Source organism: Channa argus, chromosome 18 (genome assembly GCF_033026475.1).
Source record: "Channa argus isolate prfri chromosome 18, Channa argus male v1.0, whole genome shotgun sequence".
Classification (NCBI taxonomy): domain Eukaryota; kingdom Metazoa; phylum Chordata; class Actinopteri; order Anabantiformes; family Channidae; genus Channa; species Channa argus.
Genome location: NC_090214.1, coordinates 11,505,993 through 11,528,020, shown reverse-complemented (window position 1 = coordinate 11,528,020; position 22,028 = coordinate 11,505,993). Strand labels below are relative to the sequence as shown.

General features: G+C 37.7%; 3 protein-coding genes across 8 annotated transcripts; 2 read left to right on the top strand and 1 right to left on the bottom strand.

The window, feature by feature from the left end:
* Positions 1-2,005: 2,005 nt before the first annotated feature.
* Positions 2,006-7,632, top strand: LOC137104004 (prosaposin-like). 2 transcript variants are annotated; one of them, XM_067484795.1, is made up of 10 exons: positions 2,006-2,160; positions 2,295-2,353; positions 3,879-3,959; positions 4,734-4,856; positions 5,004-5,117; positions 5,434-5,514; positions 6,103-6,283; positions 6,454-6,512; positions 6,600-6,652; positions 6,887-7,632. In XM_067484795.1, exons 1-9 carry the CDS (start codon positions 2,109-2,111, stop codon positions 6,636-6,638), a joined length of 789 nt encoding a protein of 262 aa, XP_067340896.1. In that variant the 5' UTR covers positions 2,006-2,108; the 3' UTR covers positions 6,639-6,652; positions 6,887-7,632. The 2 variants fall into 2 exon arrangements, with proteins under 2 accessions (XP_067340896.1, XP_067340897.1); XM_067484796.1 differs by having other exon boundaries at positions 6,786-7,632.
* A 3,377-nt stretch (positions 7,633-11,009) lies between these two features.
* Positions 11,010-14,509, top strand: sftpba (surfactant protein Ba). 5 transcript variants are annotated; one of them, XM_067483934.1, is made up of 10 exons: positions 11,010-11,153; positions 11,255-11,307; positions 11,633-11,707; positions 12,320-12,442; positions 12,580-12,693; positions 12,800-12,862; positions 13,237-13,420; positions 13,577-13,610; positions 13,689-13,754; positions 13,853-14,509. In XM_067483934.1, exons 1-9 carry the CDS (start codon positions 11,102-11,104, stop codon positions 13,726-13,728), a joined length of 738 nt encoding a protein of 245 aa, XP_067340035.1. In that variant the 5' UTR covers positions 11,010-11,101; the 3' UTR covers positions 13,729-13,754; positions 13,853-14,509. The 5 variants fall into 5 exon arrangements, with proteins under 5 accessions (XP_067340035.1, XP_067340034.1, XP_067340032.1 ...); XM_067483933.1 differs by having other exon boundaries at positions 11,017-11,153; positions 13,841-14,509; XM_067483931.1 differs by having other exon boundaries at positions 11,020-11,153; positions 13,552-13,610.
* Positions 14,510-14,988: 479 nt separating this feature from the next.
* Positions 14,989-21,801, bottom strand: mat2aa (methionine adenosyltransferase 2Aa). The gene is made up of 9 exons (XM_067483929.1): positions 21,441-21,801; positions 19,922-19,999; positions 19,097-19,219; positions 18,791-18,903; positions 18,535-18,678; positions 18,112-18,330; positions 17,668-17,850; positions 17,125-17,258; positions 14,989-16,988 (listed from the first exon to the last, which is right to left on the bottom strand). Exons 1-9 carry the CDS (start codon positions 21,532-21,534, stop codon positions 16,886-16,888), a joined length of 1,191 nt encoding a protein of 396 aa, XP_067340030.1. The 5' UTR covers positions 21,535-21,801; the 3' UTR covers positions 14,989-16,885.
* Positions 21,802-22,028: the final 227 nt, after the last annotated feature.

Below are 22,028 nucleotides of genomic sequence, written 5' to 3'. Positions count from 1 at the left end.
ATCCTGAATGGGATTAGTGGGTACAGATAATGGATGAATGGTCCAATATCTTTCATCTGATTGTTGCAGGGGTGTTCCAGTCAAAGCGAAAAAACAAATGTAAACCTCATGGTGGCACTGGAGGCAAAGGTCGTGTGTGATTCAAGTCAAGTCAAGTCAAGTCAAGCTTTATTGTCAGTTCTTTCACATGTAGAGTACATACATACAGGGAACTGAAATTGAGTTTTTCTCAGATCCATGTTGCTTACAGGTAGTACTAACAGTGGAGCCTTAGATCTAGATCACATATAAATATAAAAATATAAAATACATTATACAATACAATTCAATTCAATTCATCAATTAACTAAGACAGCAATTTATCTGTACACTTATGTTAAAATGTATTCATTTTAAATGTTTGTTGATTTATTGACACATAATAACAATAGAGAGGCGAGGGTATGTCTTGCTCTCCACTACCACCAGGGGTCAACACTGACACCATTTACATGTACAAATACCTTAGTAAATTAAGATAAAATGAGAGGTGAGCTTTGGCTCAGATTTTACATGACACGTGTGTTCAAAAGAACTTTGCCTGCTCTACATGTTTTCTCTGACTATTTGCTAATACAGTATAGTTTTTTGGAAGCTGACAGGTAGAATATTTTCAGATAAAAACTTTGATTAGAAATCAGCCTTGAAATGAAAAAAAATTAAAGCTTTAGTGTATCCACATGGTAGTGTACATACAAATGCACTGTAAATTATAATACGTTTTTGAAATACACCAGACCCCTGTCTGTCTAAACCCCTGTCTAGTACTTTTGCTCATTTGAATGGGTGGATTGAAACAAAAGATGGTATCTTCTAAGCTGTGTATCCAATCCAGATGTAAATATCTAGAAATGAAAGCTGAAATGTTAATCTCTTGTCTCATATTCATCTTTTGATGTCAAACCCAATTTGTTTTCAGTCTACAGCAAAAAAATTAAAAATAAAAGAAAGAAAAAGAAATTGGCTTCACTGTTCCAATGCTTTTGGATGGGAGTGTATGCAAAAACATTTACAGTTCATAATATTAAAAGATTCAGAGAATCTAGAGACAATGCTGTACGCTACAAGGCTACTACCCAATACTAAATGGCCTTTATTTTCAGAGTCCTAAGGCAGCACTGCATTTAAAACCGACCTGATTATGTTGTGGAAATCAATGCATAGGCTCAGAAACACTTCTGCAAACCACTGTCAGAAATCTTTTCCTGTACATGGCATGGATAGCCTGCAAACCTGTAAAGACACTGTTAATGTTGAATGTAACAGGAACAACAAATTTAGTCTCTCAGTTTCCACATACTGTACGTATAGAGTGTTGTTAAAAGAAGTGCTGCAACAAAGTAGTTAACATGCCCCTGTCCCAATTGTTTTAATATGTTGCTGTCATCAGATTTAAAATAAATTTTAAAAATTTGCTTTGTTGTTTTTTTTCTATTTACATCAAAAACAGGTTTCACATGATTTGCAAATTATTGCATTTCCTTTTTATTCAAGCCGTTATGCATTGAAACAGTGAACCAACAATTTCAAAAACAGGGTTTATACTTCAGTACAGTAGTAAAGTAAAGTAGATCCTGGATATGAGCGCTCTAAGACAGTACAGAAAAAAACAATAGTATGAACAAAAACAGCAGAACAGCTTAATAATAAAGAGTAATGACAATACTTTATATGAAAGTGCAAAATATCTCAGTGTTTATTGCTAGAATTAATCAAAAGGCAGAACAGGATGCTAAGACACATTGCACATTTTAAATATATCTTTATCTGTAAACACATCTGATACATAAAAAAAATTGTTGAAGGTTTTTCACCTTTTGGTGGAGGGTTTTGAGGAACTGAATATGAAACTTGACTAATAAAAGCATATTGAGAGAAAGAAAAAAAAACTGTTCCGCAAGGCTTAAAACTAGCACGAGGGTTGCTGTTTTTTTTTTTTTTTCAAAACCTGGTTGGAGGGGGCTTTACCGTAGATATCAGGTGGGTCATATCATATATAAGCTAGACTTACAGTTCCCAGCACAGATCTGAGGACAGTCATTCAACACAAAACCTGGAATTTACAGAAGATGGCTTTGGTCAAGTTCGCACTTCTTCTTGCTATTGGTCTCCAGGGCTGTGGTAAGACTAAACAAGTTTCATCAGTCATGGTAACACTGGTAACACAATACTTGTGTACACAGGCCATTCAAACAAAGTTGATTGTTGGGCTAAATTGCTGTAACGATATTAATTATTAACATTCATATTTGCAGCTCTGACTTCAACATTAAATACAAATGATTTGCTGAGTGTTCCAGATGCCCTGAGAGTAGTAAGTGATGATTTTCAATTTCCTATAAAAAAATATATGTGTTGCACTCAATACAAATTTGTAAGGTATTTTTATTACAGTAAAACATGAATTGCGTGTGCTCTTGTACAACAGCTGACAGAGGACCACTTTGAGCAGAGGGAGGGCTGGTTTGACTTTTACAGTACCTGGCAAAAGTCAAAACACAAACTCACATTACAACCACAAATGTAAATTTATTTTATGAGATTTTATGTGGTAGACCAACACAAAGTGTTACATAATTGTAAAGTGGATGGAAAATTATGAATGTTTTTTAAAGTTTTTTCCCAAAAAATATCTGAAAAGTGTGGCAGGCATTTGTATTCATCCCCCCTGAGTCAATACTTTGTAGCACCACCTTTCGCTGCAATTCGAGCTGCAAGTCTTTTGGGTTATGTGTCAACCAGCTTTGAACATCTAGTAAGCGAAATATTTGCCCGTTCTTCGCAAAATAGCTCAAGCTTGGTCAGATTGGATGTATAGCACCTGTGAACAGCAATTTTCAAGTCTTGCCACAGATTCTCGAATGGATTTAGGTCTGGACTTAGACTGGGTCATTCTAATACATGAATATGCTTTGATCTCACATTTCACTGAAGCTCTGGCTGTATGTTTAGGGTTGTCGCCCCGCTGGAAGCTGAATCTCCTCGCCAGTCTCAAATCTTTTGCAAACGTTGACAGGTTTTCTTCTAGGATTGCCCTGTATTTGTCTCATCTAACCAGAGCACCTTCTTCCACATGTTCCACCCTGGTTTAAACTACTCCACAACTTTGTCCCTGGCCAGTCTGTTTTGTTCCTTGGACTTCATGATGCTGTTTGTTCACTAATGTTCTCTAACAAACCACTAAGGGCTTCACAGAACAGGTGTATTTATGCTGAGATTAAATTACACAGAGGTGGACTCTATTTACTAATTAGGTGAAGGTTTTTAGTTAGGGGTTTCAAAGTAAAGGGGGATGAATACAAATGGACGCCACACTTTTCAATTAAATACATTTCCATTTGTGGTTGTAAGGTGACAAAATGTGGAAAAGTTTATAGGGGTATGAATACATTAGCAAGGCACCACTGAAGTGAGGACATTTTAGAATTAGGTTTAGGTCAAAGGAAGTCTAAGGCTTAGGCTACCTGATGGAGCTGCATGGCCATATCAAATATTAATGCTATTGTTCCACTCTTTGAGAAAAACCCTGAAGATCTCTATTTAATTTTAACAGCAAGAACTAAATTTTAGCTTTCTTCAAAATCAGGAAGTCTCTGGGCATGTTTTTGTTCCAAGAATATTAAAATGAAGTATCAAAAGTTTACGTTTCCTTTTTTCGCTTTTACTTCCTTTTGTGATCCAGCCAAAAATGTTCTTCCTCATGACAACTCCTCTATATGAACATTACACACTTGAGGTTTTGAAGTCAACAAATGCTGTTCACAAACGTATGTCATGCATAAATTAGCCACCTGATATTTATAATTTTACAGTAATTTAATTCTTTGACTCCTATTTAGACTCACAATGGGGATGTCTGTCAGGACTGCACCAAAATATTTGAACTTCTTGCTGACCTGATTTCCAATGCAGACTTCCAGGTGAGGGCAGAAAGCATATTCCTCCTTTTATAACTTTTTCACTCATATTAAACTCATATTGTATGTCCATAGTTTGTGGTATCTTTGCAATACTTCTTAGAAATGAATTGAAAAACTTCCTGTAATTGCTTTCCACCTGTTCTTTTATCAGTTGAAGCACATTCTTGACTTTCAGAAATGCATATAATATATAATCAGTCATGCATGCATCGAAATGCCCACATATGCCCACACACAACCCAAATATGTCCCCTTTTCTTACTGTTGCTAAACAGCTTCCTAGTTTCTCTGTGTGTAACCAAAGCTGAAATGAAATGTTGTTGTACTTGTAATCTATTAAACCAGGGCATTTTTCTGTTCCTGATGAACCCTTGTGAATGACACATCACTATAGAAAGACATTTCACCATTCACCTTTCCATCTGTTTTCATGAAAACTGTGAATACTTTATCAACATTGTCAACATTTGCTGCCCAAGGGTAAAAGTTTATATGTTTTTTTCTTTTATTTGATCAAGCCTTTTACAAACTGGAAAATGTAATAGCACCGGGTACAAAGGAGGTGTATTTTCCTATTCATTCTGGGCTGTGAAAAAGTGTGGAGTCACTGTGGTTGGCAAAGTGAATAATGTCTCCTCTAAAATCAAATGGTTTTGCTTCTACCTCCCTACCTCCGGTTTAGATTTATATTGTGAGCATGACACAATGGCCATCATGACGAACTTTTTGGCTTTGAGGACTAACATTAACATCTAACATACTTCTTTATTCCAGAAAAAGGTCATGAATGGCATTGAAATTCTGTGCAATCACATTCCTGGACCAGCTGGTAAAATTTGTAAAGATGAAGTGGAGAAGATGTTTCCATTGGCCATCACCTTCATTACTGGTGTTGTAGTAAGTTGCAGGCTGGATTCTTCATCATTGGCTTGAATTTATTACTAATATTGATTAAATTCAATACTGTAGAAATAGGGTGCTCTGTCGTCTTTGCTTTCTTCATGTATCTGATCTTGCTAAGAGGTCAATCCTGTTTCTCTGTAGAAGCCCGCAGAGGTCTGCAAAATCCTTGGACTCTGTGGTTCCTGTGATGAGCAGGAGAGGATGCTCCAATATTTTGTCAATAAAGCACTTCAGGCTGCTGTGACAAATGAAAATGTGAGTTTGCCTGTGAGAAACATACTTGAAAAGAAAATGTATATCCTCCTAAGAACTGAGAGGGAAAAAAAAGCATTTTGCTGCAGTTTCTACTGTATCTTAGCATGTTCCCCTCATCCCACCCAAACATTGTAAAAGCCAGGATGTCTTCTATTGAGCACACCAGCAATTGGTAGGGTAACTCAAATGAGTCAAAGAAAAATGAGTCATAGATAAAAACAAATGTCCAACACAGGGGACATAAATGAATATGCTGGCTCTCAAGAGGATATGTGGATATTTTTAACTACCTCAACCGTTTGTGTCAACTGATCAGGTGCAGCCCACAAGCCAGTGCTCCTTCTGCATTTTTCTTGTTAAGGCTTTGGAAGACTTGCTGCCTATAGAAAGGACTGAGGTGAGTCGCATTCACGCATAAAAGAAACTTAGTATTTCTTTGACTTGGACACGGACATTTACACTAAATGCCAACAGAAAACTCTGTTGACTGTGCTGCTATGTGGATGAGATGTATAATCATTTACTTTCTATTTTATATTCTGTCCTTCCACAGTGTGCAGCGATGTAGCAAATATTTATTTAGCTTTTCTATGCCTGTGGTGTTCTTTCTGATAGGATTTATTTTTCAGATACATGTTATCTTGGCACATTTTGTGATTTTGCTGTGTATAATACCTGTTCAGAGAGAAGAAAACAATATTTGAACTGAAGTTGTAAGGGAAATTGCAAATGTTTGAAAGATTCACAGAAAAAAAATTAAAAAGTTTAGTGAATCTTTTTATTTTATTTATTTTATTCACAAGGTTTATTTATTTTATCACTAATTGTCCTCTATTGTACATATATGGTACACACACACACAAATTCAAGAAATCTATCCCAAAGACATTTGAATGCCCCCAGACAACGCTGGTGGCATTCAGTGTTGTCTGAATGCCACAGTACTCTCTGTGAGTACTATAGAACAGTACTCTCTGTTTTACAGAGTGCTGTGACCAAGCTGCTGGAGGAAATTTGCCACATTTTGCCTTCCACCTACCGGGATCAATGTGAGAATGTCATTGAAAAGTTTGGGAAGACAGTGCTGGATGCAATCCTGAGCTATGCCACCCCTCAAACCATCTGCAGTCTCATCCACCTGTGCAAAGGGCAGGACGTTCCCATTGGTCAGCCTGCTTCTCATTCAGTCTTATGCACAGGGATGTAGCCAAGATTAAACTAAGATTTAACTGATTCATAGATTCATTCTAAAATGTGCAAATATTTACCCAAAATATGAAACGGTTTTCTCTTAGCAAGTCACTAATCATTCAAACATCTTTTCTATTGCTCTCAGACCCATGCACTTTGACAACGTACCGGTGCAGAGACATTAAGACTGCTGTCAAATGTGGAGTAAGTGAACCACTATTCAAATATAAGCTTATTTGGCTTATGACTGGTCTATAGTGATAACATTTGACCTGTTTCGTCCCTATACAGACTCTGTTCTACTGTCAGAAATTTGCATGGAAGCCATAACATGAAACAATCAGGTAGGTGGAAATACATGTATATAACAGTTTAGTGATAACAATAAATCTGCAGGATAACTTTGGCCATTCCATGTGGTCCAAAATAACATATAATGCTGATTATAAAACCAACACTGAATCTTTTTCTACTCAGGTTTGGTTGTCTGTGAGCCTGCATCCTCGATTAGCTTGTCCTGTGCTGTACACCTCTGTTGTTGTTAATAAAATTATTAAAAACTGAACTCTTATTTTCAGGATGGCGCCAGAGAGTACATGTACCTGGATATCCCCAAAATGTTCCACATTAAAATGCACATATTTGTGTAAATGCTGTTCACCTGTGTCATTTGGACAGTGTTTCTTTCAGATACTGATTTATTTTCTTGATGCATTTTATGATTTTGCGTTTTATATACAGACTGCACTGAGTGCAGAAAAACCTGAACTCAGACTGCCAAACTTTTCTCAAAGTTTCATAATTATTTCATAGGCTGTATTTGATAAGATTTTTCCATTTTTATCAAGGTTTTTGTTGTCATTTGTACTAATCATGCTTTGTTACATATACAAAGCTTTTCGGCTTCATCAGCTTTAATAAGGTGTCATGTAATCTTTTCAAAGAAATGTGAAGAGATTTAACTGAATGTAAATGGCATGGAATGGGCTGTGCAACAACACTGGCTGTATCACATGCGGTGTGACTGCTTCTTTGCCAATTAAAAATGCACAACAATTGCAATTACAACAGTTTTTGTATTTCTTTTTATGGGAATACTATAGACTGGTTTGTTTATAGTATTTCATAGCAGCTCATTTTTAAAAATGTTTGAACCTGAACATTTGAGGTTTTAAAGTTAATTGAGGTTAAGTATTTTTATATTTCAAAGCCTGTTACTCAGAGTGAGTGAGTACTGTATGTGAATCTGCAGTATGGGTGTGGTTACTCAACAGCAATTTGTGAACAGCAAGTAGTGAAAGTAATAAAAGAAACTGATCTCTGAGTTTTGTGGACATTGTTTTTATTATTCTGCAACCAGAAGTGATCATCTTTGTCACCCCTTACCACTTACTCTTACTTCTGTTTTCATGTCATTTTAGTTTCATTCATTCACTTTGGGGTGGCAGTGGCTCAGTGCCTCATGTGTCCCTGGGCAAGACACTGAACCACCAACAGCCCATCCCCAGTTCCATAGTGGTCCGGTCCAAACCCGGTAGAACTGGGGGAGGGTTTCGTCAGGAAGGACATAAGGCGTAAAAACTGTGCCACATCAACATGCGGAGAAATGATGCACTGTGGCGACCATGAACTCACAGAATAAGCCGAAAGGACAAAAAAATAAAAAATAAATAATAATTAATGAGTAAATTTAAGAGAATGCAAAGTTACATCACACTATGTAAATTCTTAGAGGAAGCGAAATTTTTGCAAAAACTAAAGACAATAAATACATGGACAGTTTTTCAGCAGCTCGGTACAAGATCTGCAAATTTAAAATCCTGCAAACTGGGAGAGTACAGTCTTTTGCAAAGGCACGTTGGCACTTTTACCAACCTACTGCCACTTTTCATTGCCATTTCAAAACAAGACTTCCAATCACAAACAGAAAAGTATAGGGGCCATCCTCAAAAGGGGGTGTTCGCATGCCCCATCACTTAACAAGGCTTGAAATTAACAACATGTGTAGAGGAGGGACAGGGTATGTCGCGAAAAGAAGGCTGAAAATGGAGTTGCCGGACAGGAGGAGAATTGAAAGATGAAGGAGGTGGTTAATGGTTGCTTTGAAAGAGGACATGCGAGAAGTTGGTTTCACAGAGGAAGAAACAGAGGACAGAGTAAGATAGAAACGGATCATGTGCGGTCGTAACCCCTAAAGGGAGCGGCCGAAAGAAAAAGAAGAAGTGTTTTAGGAAATGAGAAAACCACAATCACATTCACAGGCTTATTCACATGAGTTAAAAATGTATTTATCAAAAAGAAAGCTACTCAGTGCAGGTTAGTTAAGCTGGTTGCTTCCCCTATAGAACAGTAGCCAGTAGATTCATCTGTGGGAGAACCCCAGGATGAAAACCTTTTGTAAACGAAATCCCTGGGAAGTTAAAATCCCTCTCTTAGCACCCTTGGATCCTGAGGTCTCTGTAGTAAACTCAAGGTGGTCCCAGGAGAGCCGAACTAAAGAAGAGAGATCAGTGTAATTAATAAGCAGAGACTAAAAACTTAAACTCAGGATTGTATATGGGGACCCAGTGCCACCTAGCTGCACGACAAGGACAGCACACTTTACGATAACACTACAAATACTTCACTCTGACTCAAGTACTAAATACTTGCTCTAAAAATACACTTATCTATATGTTATTTCTCTGGACATCAACCTGACTGAGAGACTTTAAATGTTCAGTCTATGTTTATTAGTATAAAGCCTTAAGGACGAAACTATCGGACAATTATTTCTGAAAATCTCTGTTATTTCTGAAATAATTCATTTTTAAAAACACATTTAACCTTTAGTTAGTTGCATCCATCCATTATCTGTAACCTTTTCCACTTCATTCCACTTATCATAGGGAGAGAGGTGAGGTCCAGCCTGGACATTTTGCCAGTCTGTCTTCATGAGAAACCCTCTGATATATTCACAAAGTTACACATTCACACTTGGAAGCTGCCCAGTACACCCACAGTCTGACCTATGGCCACTGCACAGTTACACCTTTTTGAGTTGAAGTTAAAGACATTGCTCAAGAGCACAGTTTGTATCACTGATTTGGAAAAATAAAGACAACAATCTCTGTTACCTAGAGACTTGATGTGGAACAAAATAAAAGTGATTAATCCCTAATAATACACCATCATTTTGTGTCAAACACTGTGGTCTGTTGCACAGATGCTCCAAAGAGGACAGTTCTGTCCCTCTACGTATTCACCCTGTATATTTCAGCCATTACACAACTCCTGTCCTGCCACCTTCAGAAGTTCTCTGATGACTCTGCTGCTGTGGTATGTGTTCAGCGTGAAGATACAAGAGAATAGTGGTCAGTGATGGACGACAATGTGGACTGGTTGGGCTTAATCTGCTGCAGTTTAAATTCAACCAAACAAAGGAATTGGCAGTGGAGTTTAGGCAATAACAAAGGGAGGTTGTAATGGAATACAGATACCTGGGAGTCTACTTAGACAATAAAATGGACTAGACATCAGTTTTGAAAAAGGCCCAGAGCCAACTGTATGTTCTGCAGAGGCCTGCAAATACCTTTCATTGGTCTGCTGGAGCAGCAACATGAAGTTGGTAGACTTGAACAGGCTGATCAAGATAATCAGGAGGGTCGTCTCTATTTTGGGCATGGACCTGGACCCGGACCCTCTACATGTTGTGGCTGAGAGGAGGATGCTGTGTAAACTTCTCCCACCTACTACACAGTGTGCCGGATAAACAGAGGAGCACGTTCAGCCAAGGACTGTTTTCTGCCAAGTGTTTCACAGAGGGTCACAGAAGAGCCTTTTTTATCACTGTGCCCTTTAAACTGTACAACTCATCCTCCTTCTGTAAGTGGGAGGGGGACTGGAATTGAAACTGAACTAACAACCTGACAGTAATGTTTTCTTGTTATGTTGCTATGCACAAGACATTTCATCACTATGGAATTATTAATGCCCTTTGACATTTATTATAACTGCCCTTTATTGTGAATTTTAGTTGTGTTATCATATCCTTATGTCGAACTTTTCAGATTTTCTTTTTATCTTACTCACAGATGTTGTATTGCCTTGGGATTTTTTGGGGGTATGTTTTTTCCCTTCCCTTTGAAACAGAGAACAGCTGTATCAAGGCAAAGATTATTCCCTCTGGAAATTATAAAGTTCTTTGAATCTTGAATCAGTTATTTGTTGAATATATTTTGTGTTATGAATTTGCCATGTAACTGTTAAATTGTCAGATATGTTGAGTCGAGTGTAGTAAAAGTAATAGCAACATAAAATGAAAACACTCAAGTAAAGTACCTAAAGATTGTACTTGAGTACAGAACTTGAGTAAATATTCTTAAAAATCACCACTGTACGGCACTAGAGGCTGGAGGTGAGCTGGCCAATATTTTACAGTAGATATGAACAAAAATACTGCATTAATGTTATGAATTAAATAGACAGTTTTGCTGTTTTTGCTTTTAAAAATAATCATCTATAGATTGACACATTGCAGTCAGTATGTGTTCCAAATATATCCACATTACACACAAACACACCTGAGTCTTTAAGAGTCTTTAAAGGAAAGTGGGAAGTTTTTTCATCTTGGTTTGAAAACCTCAATTTGATTGACTGATGTTAGCATATTGTTTTTTCTTTCTTCCAAACTCTGGTTGGACAGGGTTTTAGGTGTCAGGTGGGGCATATCAAATAAAAGCTGCCTCTCTCGCAGTTTGCAACACAGATCTGAGAAGGAAAGCTATTCTACAAAAGCCTGACATTTACAGAGGATGGCCTTGATCAAGTTTGCACTTCTTCTCTCCATTGTTCTCCAAGGCTGTGGTAAGGCCGCGCAAGTTTTTATTGGTCATGTCAACATGTGAATAAGTGCACATTATCAAAGTCACGTGATTTTACAAGATTTTGAAAATTCATCCCTGCAGCTCTGACTTCAACGTCAGATGGGTTGCTGAGTGCACCAGATGTTCTGAGAGAAGTAAGTGTTCATTTAATGTCCTATAACACAAGTATGTGTTGCACTGAAAACATAGTTGTAACATGAATTTATAAAAGACATTATGACTACAGTGAAATTCGACGTAATATTGTACTGATTCAAACTTTAAGAAATATAACAAGTATTATTCAAAATAATGTAAATGTAATTTACTGCTGCTGATACCAACTAATCAGACATTTTAGGTAGCAACAATGCCCAGCAATATAATTATATACCTACAAAATCTTGGAGGGGGACTACCTGATATGTGTAACTGAGCAATATAGCTGAAGGTTATTTTCATTCTTGGACTCTCATTTAGACCCACACTGTCTGTGAGGACTGCACCCAAACATTTGAATTCCTTGCTGACCTGTTTTCTGATAGAGATCTCCAGGTAAGTCATATTTTCCTAAGTTTCCTATGGCTGGTGTTGCCCGACTCCTATCTGAGTCCCAAGAGAGAAGAATGTTTGGGTCACTTACATGTCCTAAGTAAAATATTTTGAGTCACACACGGATATAGAGAGACAACTCCCACTCACCTTCACTCCCTAATAAAAGCTGCAGGGTAAATTTGGAAGCTGTGAACAAAAAACAAAAACAGCCTTAGTTGTGTAATTTGCTAATTTAGGAAACATTTAATCAACATTATTAATGTTACACAAGGCAAAGTGTAAAAGTGCAAGAACATAAAGTGAACAATGAAAGGCCTATTACCGAATAATTAAACAGGTCTAGGACAGAGTAAGACATTCCTGTAAATATACAAGCTCTAACATTAAAAGTAAAAATGATTTTACTAATGATGTAATTCCTTACAGTGTAAAAATCCTTTTTACAGTTCAACTCAAAGTCTGTTGAGTCATTCTTGGCCAAATTTAAAAATGTAAATGCACCTTACTTTTTATTATGTGCTCCTGAGGATTGTGGTTTGTAAATGACAGTGTGAATGGTGGTTGAGGTCTAACATCAACATCTAACACATGTAACATGCTCCTTTATTCCAGAAAAAGGTCATGAATGCCATTGAAAGTCTGTGTGATCACCTTCCTGCACCAGCCAGTAAAGTCTGTAAAGATGAGGTGGAGAAGATGCTTCCACTGGCCATAAGCTTCATTACTGGTGTTGTAGTAAGTTGCAGCCTGCATTCTTCATCATTGGCTTCAATTTATTTAGTTAAATAAAAATATAGCAATAGGGTGCTCTGTAGTCTTTGCTTTCTGCATGTTTGTGAAGTTATTCAGAGGTTGATCCTGTCTCTCTGTAGAAACCAGCACAGGTCTGCAAACTCCTTCTGCTCTGTGGTTCCTGTGACGAGCAGCAGAGGATTCTCCACTATTTTTTCAATGAGGCCTTTCAGGCTGCTGTGACAAATGAAAATGTGAGTTCACCTTTGAGGAACACATTTGAAAAGACTATTTGTATGTGGATCTGCATAAATTCCTGTGCTATCTGTGTCTATTCATTTTAATCAATCCACAATCCAGTGCCCCACCTGCCTTTATATTTTCAAGATTTTGGAAGCTTTGCTGCCTAAAGAAATGATTGAGGTGAGTCATGCTCATGCAGGGTAAAAACACATGCACATGAATATATACAATATTTCTTCATTTTGCACACAGACACAGTAAATGCCACCAGAAATCACGTTTAACTCTGCTGGTGTTTACAAAATGCACAATTTACTGACTATACATCCTGTTGATCTACTGAATGCAGTTATTCAAGCTGCTGTTGGTGATTCCTGTTTTCAGGGTAGGATTTAAGTTTGAACTAGCCTCAGCCAGCGTTAAACTGTTTCACCCCTTTGTTTGACTTTCTGTCTGCTGTTATACTGGTGCATTCTGTCTGCACTCAGTGCAACATTTAAATGACAGAAAAGCGTAAAGATTATGATAGCTACTTTAATTCTGCTCTTTTCCAGAATGCGGTGATAAAGCAGCTGCAGAAGTTTTGTAACATTTTGCCATTCATCTACCAAGATCAATGTGAGGCTATCATTAAAAAGTATAGTAAGATGGTGCTGGAAGCTATTCAGACGTACACCAAACCTCAGACCATCTGCACTCTCATTGGCCTGTGCCAAAGGGAGGAAAGTGCCATTCAAGGTCAGTCTTTTTCCCCCTTAGGGATTTGTGGGGCTGTGGTTAAGGAAATGTCAAGGATTATTAGTTAAAAAATATGAATGTAATGTGACTTGCCTACAACAAAATCAATTAAAATCATCTTTTACACTCAGACCCATGCACCTTGACAACACACAGGTGCAGAGACATCAAGACTGCTGTCAAGTGTGGAGTAAGTGAAGAGCTATTGAGAAGTTCACTTGTAACTGCTGAGACGTGATAATATTTGACCTGTGTCTGCTCTGTACAGACTCTGTTCTACTGTCAGAAATCTTGCTGGAAGCCTCTGAACTACAACACACTCTAATAAAATCAGGTTGGTGGACTTATTTAACAATTGTGTGACAACTTAAATCCCTGTTATAATCAGAATATTTAATAAAATATAAAATATCGCTCAAGTGCTTTTTTCAGGTTGAGGTCAACAATACACATCAACCTGTGTCCCCCATAAATGACCCAGAGCTGTCAACATGATACTGCAAATACTTCTCTAGCTGCTCCACACCTGTGTCATTCTGTCTGATAGTCTTTTTTTGTTCCGACCAATTTATTATCTTGCTGCATTTTATGTCATTTAATGTACTATCTGCACTCAGTGGAGAAACTGAATGCACAACTGAGACTGAAACAATATTATTGGCTTAAGTGTTATCAGACTTTTACTTTCAAGGAATGTTGCACAGATATAAAGCCCTTTTTATGATTGTTCCTTGTATTCAGTCTTAATCACGTGCGGAAAAGCAACTTAAGCAGACAAAGGAGTACTGACAAAGGACTTATCTGAAGTTATAGGGAATATTGCAAAAATGTGGTTTAAATGGGTAGATTTCACAGTTATTCCATTGACGCGCTAGGGTTTTCATGAAGATTTTCCTTGTACCATTCTGTCTGTGGTGGCTTCATCAGTTTCAGTGATGTGTCTCATAACTTTTTACACAGATTATTTACTCAAATTATTTACCCGAATGTATGATTTACATTTAACAAGGTGTGAAGCAGCACTGCTTATATCCTAGGAACAGGTCTGAATTCTTCTGTACTATTAAAAAACACTTTAATTAATTTTAATGAGAATTGGGAATTTGTTATGGACTGGAATTACTACTATTTTACAGAAGCATTCTGTTTTTTCTCAGGAGGTGATGATTTTTGGTGTAACACAAGTACAACTTTAGATAAAGTGATGCTTTATAAACATTAACTTTCAAGGTAAAGTGAGGTTTACTGAGTGTATGTAGGTACATTATGTTAATATTTTGTAAAACTGGTTCTGGTTAATGAGCAGCAGTTCTTCACAACACCATACATGCATTGTAAGTGAGAAAACAAACTGCCCAGTGGGTTTCATGTGAATTCTGCTAGAATAAGTGAATTGTGTTTCATATATTAATATTTTATTTTCATTCTACATGTGGCTGTCGCTAGAAACTCCACAGTCAAGCTATTTAGAGTTGCAACATATAAACTAATATTGGATTGTAATGTAAAGAATTACATTTATATAAATCATCATATGATACAAAAGGTCAAAAAACACAGCCCATAAGCACAAAGCATGAGTGGACTTTATTTCAAGGTTTTAAAGAAACTGCAACTTAAAAGTGTTGGGTTGGGGTAGTAAGGAGTCATACGTGGGGATATAGGACTTGCAGGAATTGAGAAAAGGCACTTTACACAGTCAGTAACCACAAACAACGGCTTTTTTCCCCTATTACCCAAAAATGTACTTACCAAGAAAAAAAAGCTACTTAAATTCCCCCACATGGACAATGTAAACAGGTTGGTTTCTCTGTACAACACCAACCAATCATTGGTGTCATCTGTGGGTGAACAAGACCATGAAAATGTATTGTTTAAAGAAAAACAAAAAATACAGCAGTGGCTGATAGACGTCCAGAAAGAATGTCAAGGACAATTGCGAAAGCAGTCAAAGGTATATTTGTGCACACATCTTCCCCAGCTTTATCTGCCTTTCATTTAAGTAAATGCCTGAAAACAGTCTTTAAAGGAGTAAGAATTGGGATGACCTTGTGAGTTACCTTCACATTGGCCACCTATCATCATTGGGGTGCAATGTAAAGAGTGATTTAATATAAAGTATGAGAAACTTTTAAAAATAAATTAAAATAAAACCTTCACCTGCAAGCTTAACATTCAATTGGCAACTACTGTATAGTCCATGTAACAATGAAAACAGATGACGTTTCATTTTAGGGTAATTTCAATAACTATATACTGTGCAATTCAACCGGAAGATTCAACTTCCATAAGCAAAAAGTAACATAATAGTTTGTACATCCTTAGTACAACTAACTCATTCTCTTGGTCTACCTGTGCATCTGATCTTCACTTTTTTTCATAACAGTCTAGTTTTACATATTGTGCAGGTGTGACTAAAAGTGTCAGGACACGACATGTGTAACAGAGATGAAAACAGATTTAAGATACAGAAACATGTGGCACACACTATTTAGTTGTCATTCCTTGCTGGTCAAACTGTTAGGTCCAAGGAATAGTCAAACCGTATTATAGAAATCTTTTCAAGTACTGTGTTTCTATTGGATAAAGGCAGCTCCTGTTCAGAAGAGAATTTGGGGTTCTCTGTAGCTACATCCAGATTCACTTCCAAGAAGAATAAGTAGCCTTTATCTTAACCTATATTTAACATTGAAACATTCACATGACATTTAAACCCCAAAAAACAAAACTAATTGGAGTGACTTCAGGGTGCAGCCCAACTTAGCCACACGATCAATAGCAGCTTCTGACTTCTCTGTAAAACATCAGAATAATGTGGCCTGAATGGACAGCACAACTAAGAAAATCAGCATTCATGATGTGTTGGGCTCTGCTGATGTCATCAAAATAAGAAAAATACATTTGTGAATGGGGTTTAAAGATGATGTTTTTGCTATGCTAAAGCATCACTAAGTCAACAGTGGTAAACATAATAAAAAAAAATTATATGTCAGACAGAAATTCAAAATGGCAAATATTTAAAAAACGTAATTTTTTTTTATACTGCTGGTATTATATAAACACGGTCCTGTTGCAAATCTACAATTGTTTTGGTTTAAATATTTAGTCAGTAATACACATCAGGTTTGTTAAGAAATAGGTTTGTCTACACTGTAGCCACAGTGTGAGGAAATTAGACAAAACATTATTCAGCCCCCAGAACCAAGGCAGTGGTGCAGAAACTTTACCAACATGCCTGGTTGAATGATTACCTTGGCATGTGTACTAATATTTTTTTTGTCTTCAAGGATGTGTACAACACTAATAGGAGGGGAAAAGGCATCACTTCATGTAGTACAGACTGATCTGGTGTGGCTGTGTGTAAGGACAATAGGGGGAGGAGGAGGAGGAGAACAAGGGAGGTAGATAAACATAATGGGTTGTCTCTAATACACCAAATACGTGCAGGGAGAGAAGAGAAGCGGCTCAGTACTTTAGCTTCTTGGGCACCTCCCATGAAAACATATCACGACCAAAGTGACCATAAGCTGCTGTGCGCTGATAGATAGGCTTCTTCAAGTCAAGGTCCCTGAAACAGAAATAAAATGCATGAAAAACATTAAATAAATAAATAGAGAAAAATTTGGTAAAATATATATGTGTGGGTTTTTACTGTAGGTATGTTAGTAAAATTGTGATACATATATGATATGAGCAAAACATACCTCACAATAACTCCTGGACGGAGGTCAAAGTTCTTCTTTACAATATCCAGAAGCTCCCTCTCACTCTTTTTGGAGGTCCCATAGTGAAAAATAGAGATTGAAAGGGGATGGGCCACTCCAATAGCATAGGATACCTAAAACAGTTGTCATAGATGCCAACATTAAAACATTTAACACAAGAGCCAGAAAATACCTTTTCAGAGCTTATATTACACCTTGTTTTTAAGTAAAAATAAAAAAACATATCAAAAATCACAATCTGTCTCAAAAATCTACCATCAATGAGGCTCTAGTGGCAACTGCGAAATTAGCTGTGAGGAAAGGAAATTAAGAAATTAAAAACACACCCAAAACAAAATGCGTATAAAGTGACAAACTGCCTAAAAGCAACTAATGAAAGTACTACTATATGCAAAGAATGTACTACAACAGTCTCTCTGATGTATGAGACGATGATCAGCCACATTAAGGCCTACAGGCTTTTGATATGAATACATTTTTGAATACAAGTTTTTTTTTTTTTTGCTTGTGTCGTATCCTCACCTGGACCAACACACGCCTGCAGAGACCAGCTTTTACCAGAGATTTGGCCACCCAGCGGGCAGCGTAGGCAGCAGAGCGGTCTACCTTAGTGTAGTCCTTACCAGAAAAAGCTCCACCTCCGTGGGCCCCCCAACCACCATAAGTATCAACAATAATCTTACGCCCAGTCAGGCCAGCATCACCCTGTGGAAAAGAACAAGCAGATTACATACAAATGCCTGGTTTGTTAATTCTGACAAGCGTTTTAGAATAACTTTTGTTTATACTATGGACTTATAATAATTTAGTTATATCTCAAGACTTGGACTAAGGCGATCACGTGTTCATTGAAACTCTAATCAGAATTCCTTAAATTGATTGGTTAATAAATACAATTTAAAATTTTAATTATCCTTCAGTGACTGTGCAGTGCACAAAAGAACTGGAGATTGACTCATGTCTCACCTGTGGTCCTCCAATTACAAAGCGGCCACTGGGCTGCAGGTGGTATACTGTGTCATCATCGAGGTACCCACTGGGAATCACAGCTTTCACCACCTGTTCCTTTAGACATCGACGCATCTCCTCTAAACTCACACATTCATCATGCTGCACAGAGACCACAACAGTGTGGACACGCAACGGCACCATGGCACCTCGATCCTGCTTATACTGAACAGTCACCTGGGGAGGGGGGCCAAAAAATGTAAATAGAAGAGTTTACCAGCTGGTTATTTTACCTCCAGCAAATATAAACTTTACATTTTAAAAAAACATAACACTAGCTTGTAGAAACACGCCCTTAGGTGACTTAAATAGTTAAGTCACTGTAAACAATGAAAGCCGTGGAAACTTAATTTTGAAGTGGGGACAGTTTCTTTGTCTAACCTGAGTTTTGGAATCAGGTCGAAGCCATGGCAACCCTCCGTTACGCCGCAGTTCAGCCATCTTGGCATTGAGCTTGTGGGCCAGAACAATGGTGAGGGGCATACATTCCTCAGTCTCATCAGTAGCATATCCAAACATCAGACCCTGTCATAATTAGCGGTCAAAAGAATACCATAAACATTGTTACCACCATATTTTGGGCTCCAGTGACCCAACTATGGGCCAAACACAATCATAAATATATAAAACATCTGACCTGGTCACCAGCACCCACATCCTCTTCTTTACGATCCAGGTGAACACCCTGAGCAATGTCAGGGGACTGCTGCTCCAAAGCCACAAGCACGTTGCAGGTCTTGTAATCAAAGCCTGTAGAACAAGTGACAGAAATCTTTCACCTGCTTGCCATTTATAAAAACCACTTCAGACACTACTAAAGCTATTAATCAAAACCTACACTCTTCAAAATGTACACATTCACAGTTCATTTCTACGTAAGAAAGAGGCTATAACTGTATGATTCTCAAATTAAACTAAACTCTACCAACTTTGATGACCGTACCTTTGGAGGAGTCGTCATAGCCGATGTGCTTGATTGCCTCTCTGACAATCTTCTGGTAGTCAACGCTGGCCCTGGAGGTTATCTCCCCAGCCAGCAGGATCATCCCCGTCTTAGCAACCGTCTCTGAGGAGACAATGACATACAGTGTGAGGGATGAGAATCAGAGTAGGTTTAAGAGACTATACAGAACAAATCGGTTAAAGGAAACCGAGGACACTACCTACTAAAGCAGGTTTAAGTAAATTACATTTGTGTTTTTATACCTTTATTATATTTTAAAAATATATTTTTTAGCTCTTGATATAAATAAAAAAAAATAGTTTAAAATATGCTGATTATGCGAATATTACACTTTATTATAGGAATGCACAGAATAAAAACAACTCGCTTATAAGAACTGCAGCTAAGACATCACATGGGCAAGTATCATTTAAAGGCTTTGAAAACTTAGTGACTTAGTGGTAAAGATGTCACTTCACCTAGTTGTTAATGTTTATGCTCCAGTAAATACTGTGTTTGGTGAAAAACACCAAACTTTACTAAACAGCCTGAGGCTGAGGTTAATCCCTACAGGCGAAGAAAAACTGCAGCTAGTTTGCAACTTAAACAGCCAATATACTTAATGTTTCTAAAACCTGCATTTCTGGTATATTCATTTCCATATGCATGGGAATGACTATGTATACATGATATTGTCATTTCCATGGATAATTATATTGAATCTCATCTCTTTTTTGTTACATGCCTCACAAGAACAAGTATATGTTACCAATAAATACTATACAGTGCTTATAGTCTGTCTGCTTCCCAGGTCCAAACACTTACCACATGCAACTTTGGCATCGGGGTCTTGGTTGAGGTGTGCATCCAACACTGCATCACTGATCTGGTCACAGATCTTATCTGTGGAGTAGCACAAAGGTAAATACCTGATTTTTTTCCCCCCGTGACCATTTGAATTGGTCCGACCTACTGTACCGAGACTTAAAGTTATTGAGATATGTTGCAAATATATAAATTTACCTGCAATACATTTAAACTACATTTTGCTTCATTTTCATGGAGTTAGAAATAGTGTAAATGTGACTACTATACACACACAATTGAGCAGCAGCCCCGGCAATGCCTACATGTACAAGTGCTGGTAAGCCTATTATCTAAAGCTTCTGCCCAAGTGAGAAGTTGCAGTCAGACGCAAACTTGCCTGGTGAAACCTACTCAAGTAGCAGGGCCAGAAGCACACAATGACAGAAAAACAGTTTGGGGAGGGCAGAAAAAGACCATACTGAATAAGTCTGTAGTTACAAGGTTTTACATGTATGCTTTATTGCCAGTTTATTGGGTACATATTGTCTAAATTGTTAAACTGTTTTAAAAATGGTGTTTGTGGCAACTGTGGAGGCTGAGAGGTCTTCTGACCTTTAAACAAAACATCAACCTAGTGTACAACATCCAAAACAATCATAAAGCTGAACCACCACGTTTTTCACTAAATATTCTTACTCATGTGACAATAGCTTAACTGGAGGTTTGTCATTTTAAACTACATTAGGAGGAAAGTGTACCTAAACAACACCAGCTTAAGAGTATGTAAAAGATGACTCGTCAGGGTAAAGGTGCATTCAAAGCTCTAAATTGGTACTTTAGTCTTACGAGACAGGACAAGAACCTGGCTTTTAATTAACAGGTTTGTTACTCATTTATACACAGACTAACCTGAACCTGAAAATAACCGCCGCTACTGAGCAAGTAATCTCTGAAGTTGATGATTTCCTAACAATGACGCAATACGTGCGGTAGTTAGTTATCCGGGTGGAAACAAAACACATATATTAGGTTAGCTTTGTTCTTACCAAGTAAATTCATCAATTCTGTCATCTTTAGTGGATCCATTTTTTGTGATAAATTCAGATAACGAAGCTATGCGGATCAAACGTTATTTGATTGACAGACGCCAGCAGTATTAACCAATTAACCTGCTCTTAGCTATACTGCTAGCCGCTGTTTTGTTAGCATGCTGCCGCTAAACGACATAACAGCTAGCTTGATCTAAAAAAATGTAATTCCCCAACATACAACTACTTAGTTACTCTTGTTGGTACTGGGATAGTTTGAAGTACATGTAGATCACTCTAACACTGTGTGGAAACAACAATTTTTAGGATTGCTGACAGAGGTAAACGGGGATGATCGGGCAGACCCCAGCTGACAGTGATACAGCTCACTGAGCTAACAGTAACATGGTACATGACCTTGTTTGAGAGGCTAACCCGCTATCAGGCTACTTATCATTTTCAAAGAAGAAGCGACCTCTCAGACAGGCTGTTACAACTTCAAAAAATACCTGGGTGGCCCTCTCCGACTGATTCAGAAGTGAAGAGAAAGCAGTCTTCATCGATGAGCGAGTCGTTATGGAAACCGTTCAGATGGCCGTTCATTTTAGTCAACAATCCCCGTTAGCACACGCGCTAGCCCTTCAGGTACACACACCTTCCTTCAACAGTTTACGGCCTGTACCAGTCTCCTGTCCACACAAAATGAAGACACTGTTTCAAGTTGCGACTCGCCGGCTGAAATGAAAAACAAATCGGGTAGCTCTGCCTTTTTGACTAAACAACTTCTTCAGAGCCTTCAAGTCATTTCTCTACAGCCAATGTTGTTGTTAAGCCGTGACCATGTGGTGTGGCGGGGCGTGTAAAGAAAACATGTTTTCCTCTGCTTCCTGCAGACTGTATCCTGGGACGACGGATGTAACTATTTTACAAATTAGCTAAACCTGCTCCAAAAGATAAATGCAAAACAAGTTACTTGTACTTTTGATATTTTTCCTAAATTGCCACATTAACATCCTATATGGATGACTTCTTCTCTTTTCTGCCACTATACCTACTGTATTGTTTCATTATAAATACTTTCCCCAGCAGAAACTTTA

Bases quoted from the DNA above. Each gene is read 5' to 3' on its own strand.
- LOC137104004 (XM_067484795.1), top strand. From the start codon at position 2,109: ATGGCTTTGGTCAAGTTCGCACTTCTTCTTGCTATTGGTCTCCAGGGC. The intron at 3,960-4,733 runs GTGAGGGCAGAA...TCTTTATTCCAG, and splicing joins TTTCCAATGCAGACTTCCAG to AAAAAGGTCATGAATGGCAT. The intron at 6,513-6,599 runs GTAAGTGAACCA...GTCCCTATACAG, and splicing joins AGACTGCTGTCAAATGTGGA to ACTCTGTTCTACTGTCAGAA.
- sftpba (XM_067483931.1), top strand. From the start codon at position 11,102: ATGGCCTTGATCAAGTTTGCACTTCTTCTCTCCATTGTTCTCCAAGGC. The intron at 12,694-12,799 runs GTGAGTTCACCT...TCCACAATCCAG, and splicing joins CTGCTGTGACAAATGAAAAT to TGCCCCACCTGCCTTTATAT. The intron at 13,421-13,551 runs GTCAGTCTTTTT...TTTTACACTCAG, and splicing joins GGAGGAAAGTGCCATTCAAG to ACCCATGCACCTTGACAACA.
- mat2aa (XM_067483929.1), bottom strand. From the start codon at position 21,534: ATGAACGGCCATCTGAACGGTTTCCATAACGACTCGCTCATCGATGAA. The intron at 19,220-19,921 runs GTAAGTGTTTGG...TTGTCTCCTCAG, and splicing joins CGATGCCAAAGTTGCATGTG to AGACGGTTGCTAAGACGGGG. The intron at 17,259-17,667 runs GTGAGGATACGA...CAACTGTTTTAG, and splicing joins GCAGGCGTGTGTTGGTCCAG to GTATCCTATGCTATTGGAGT.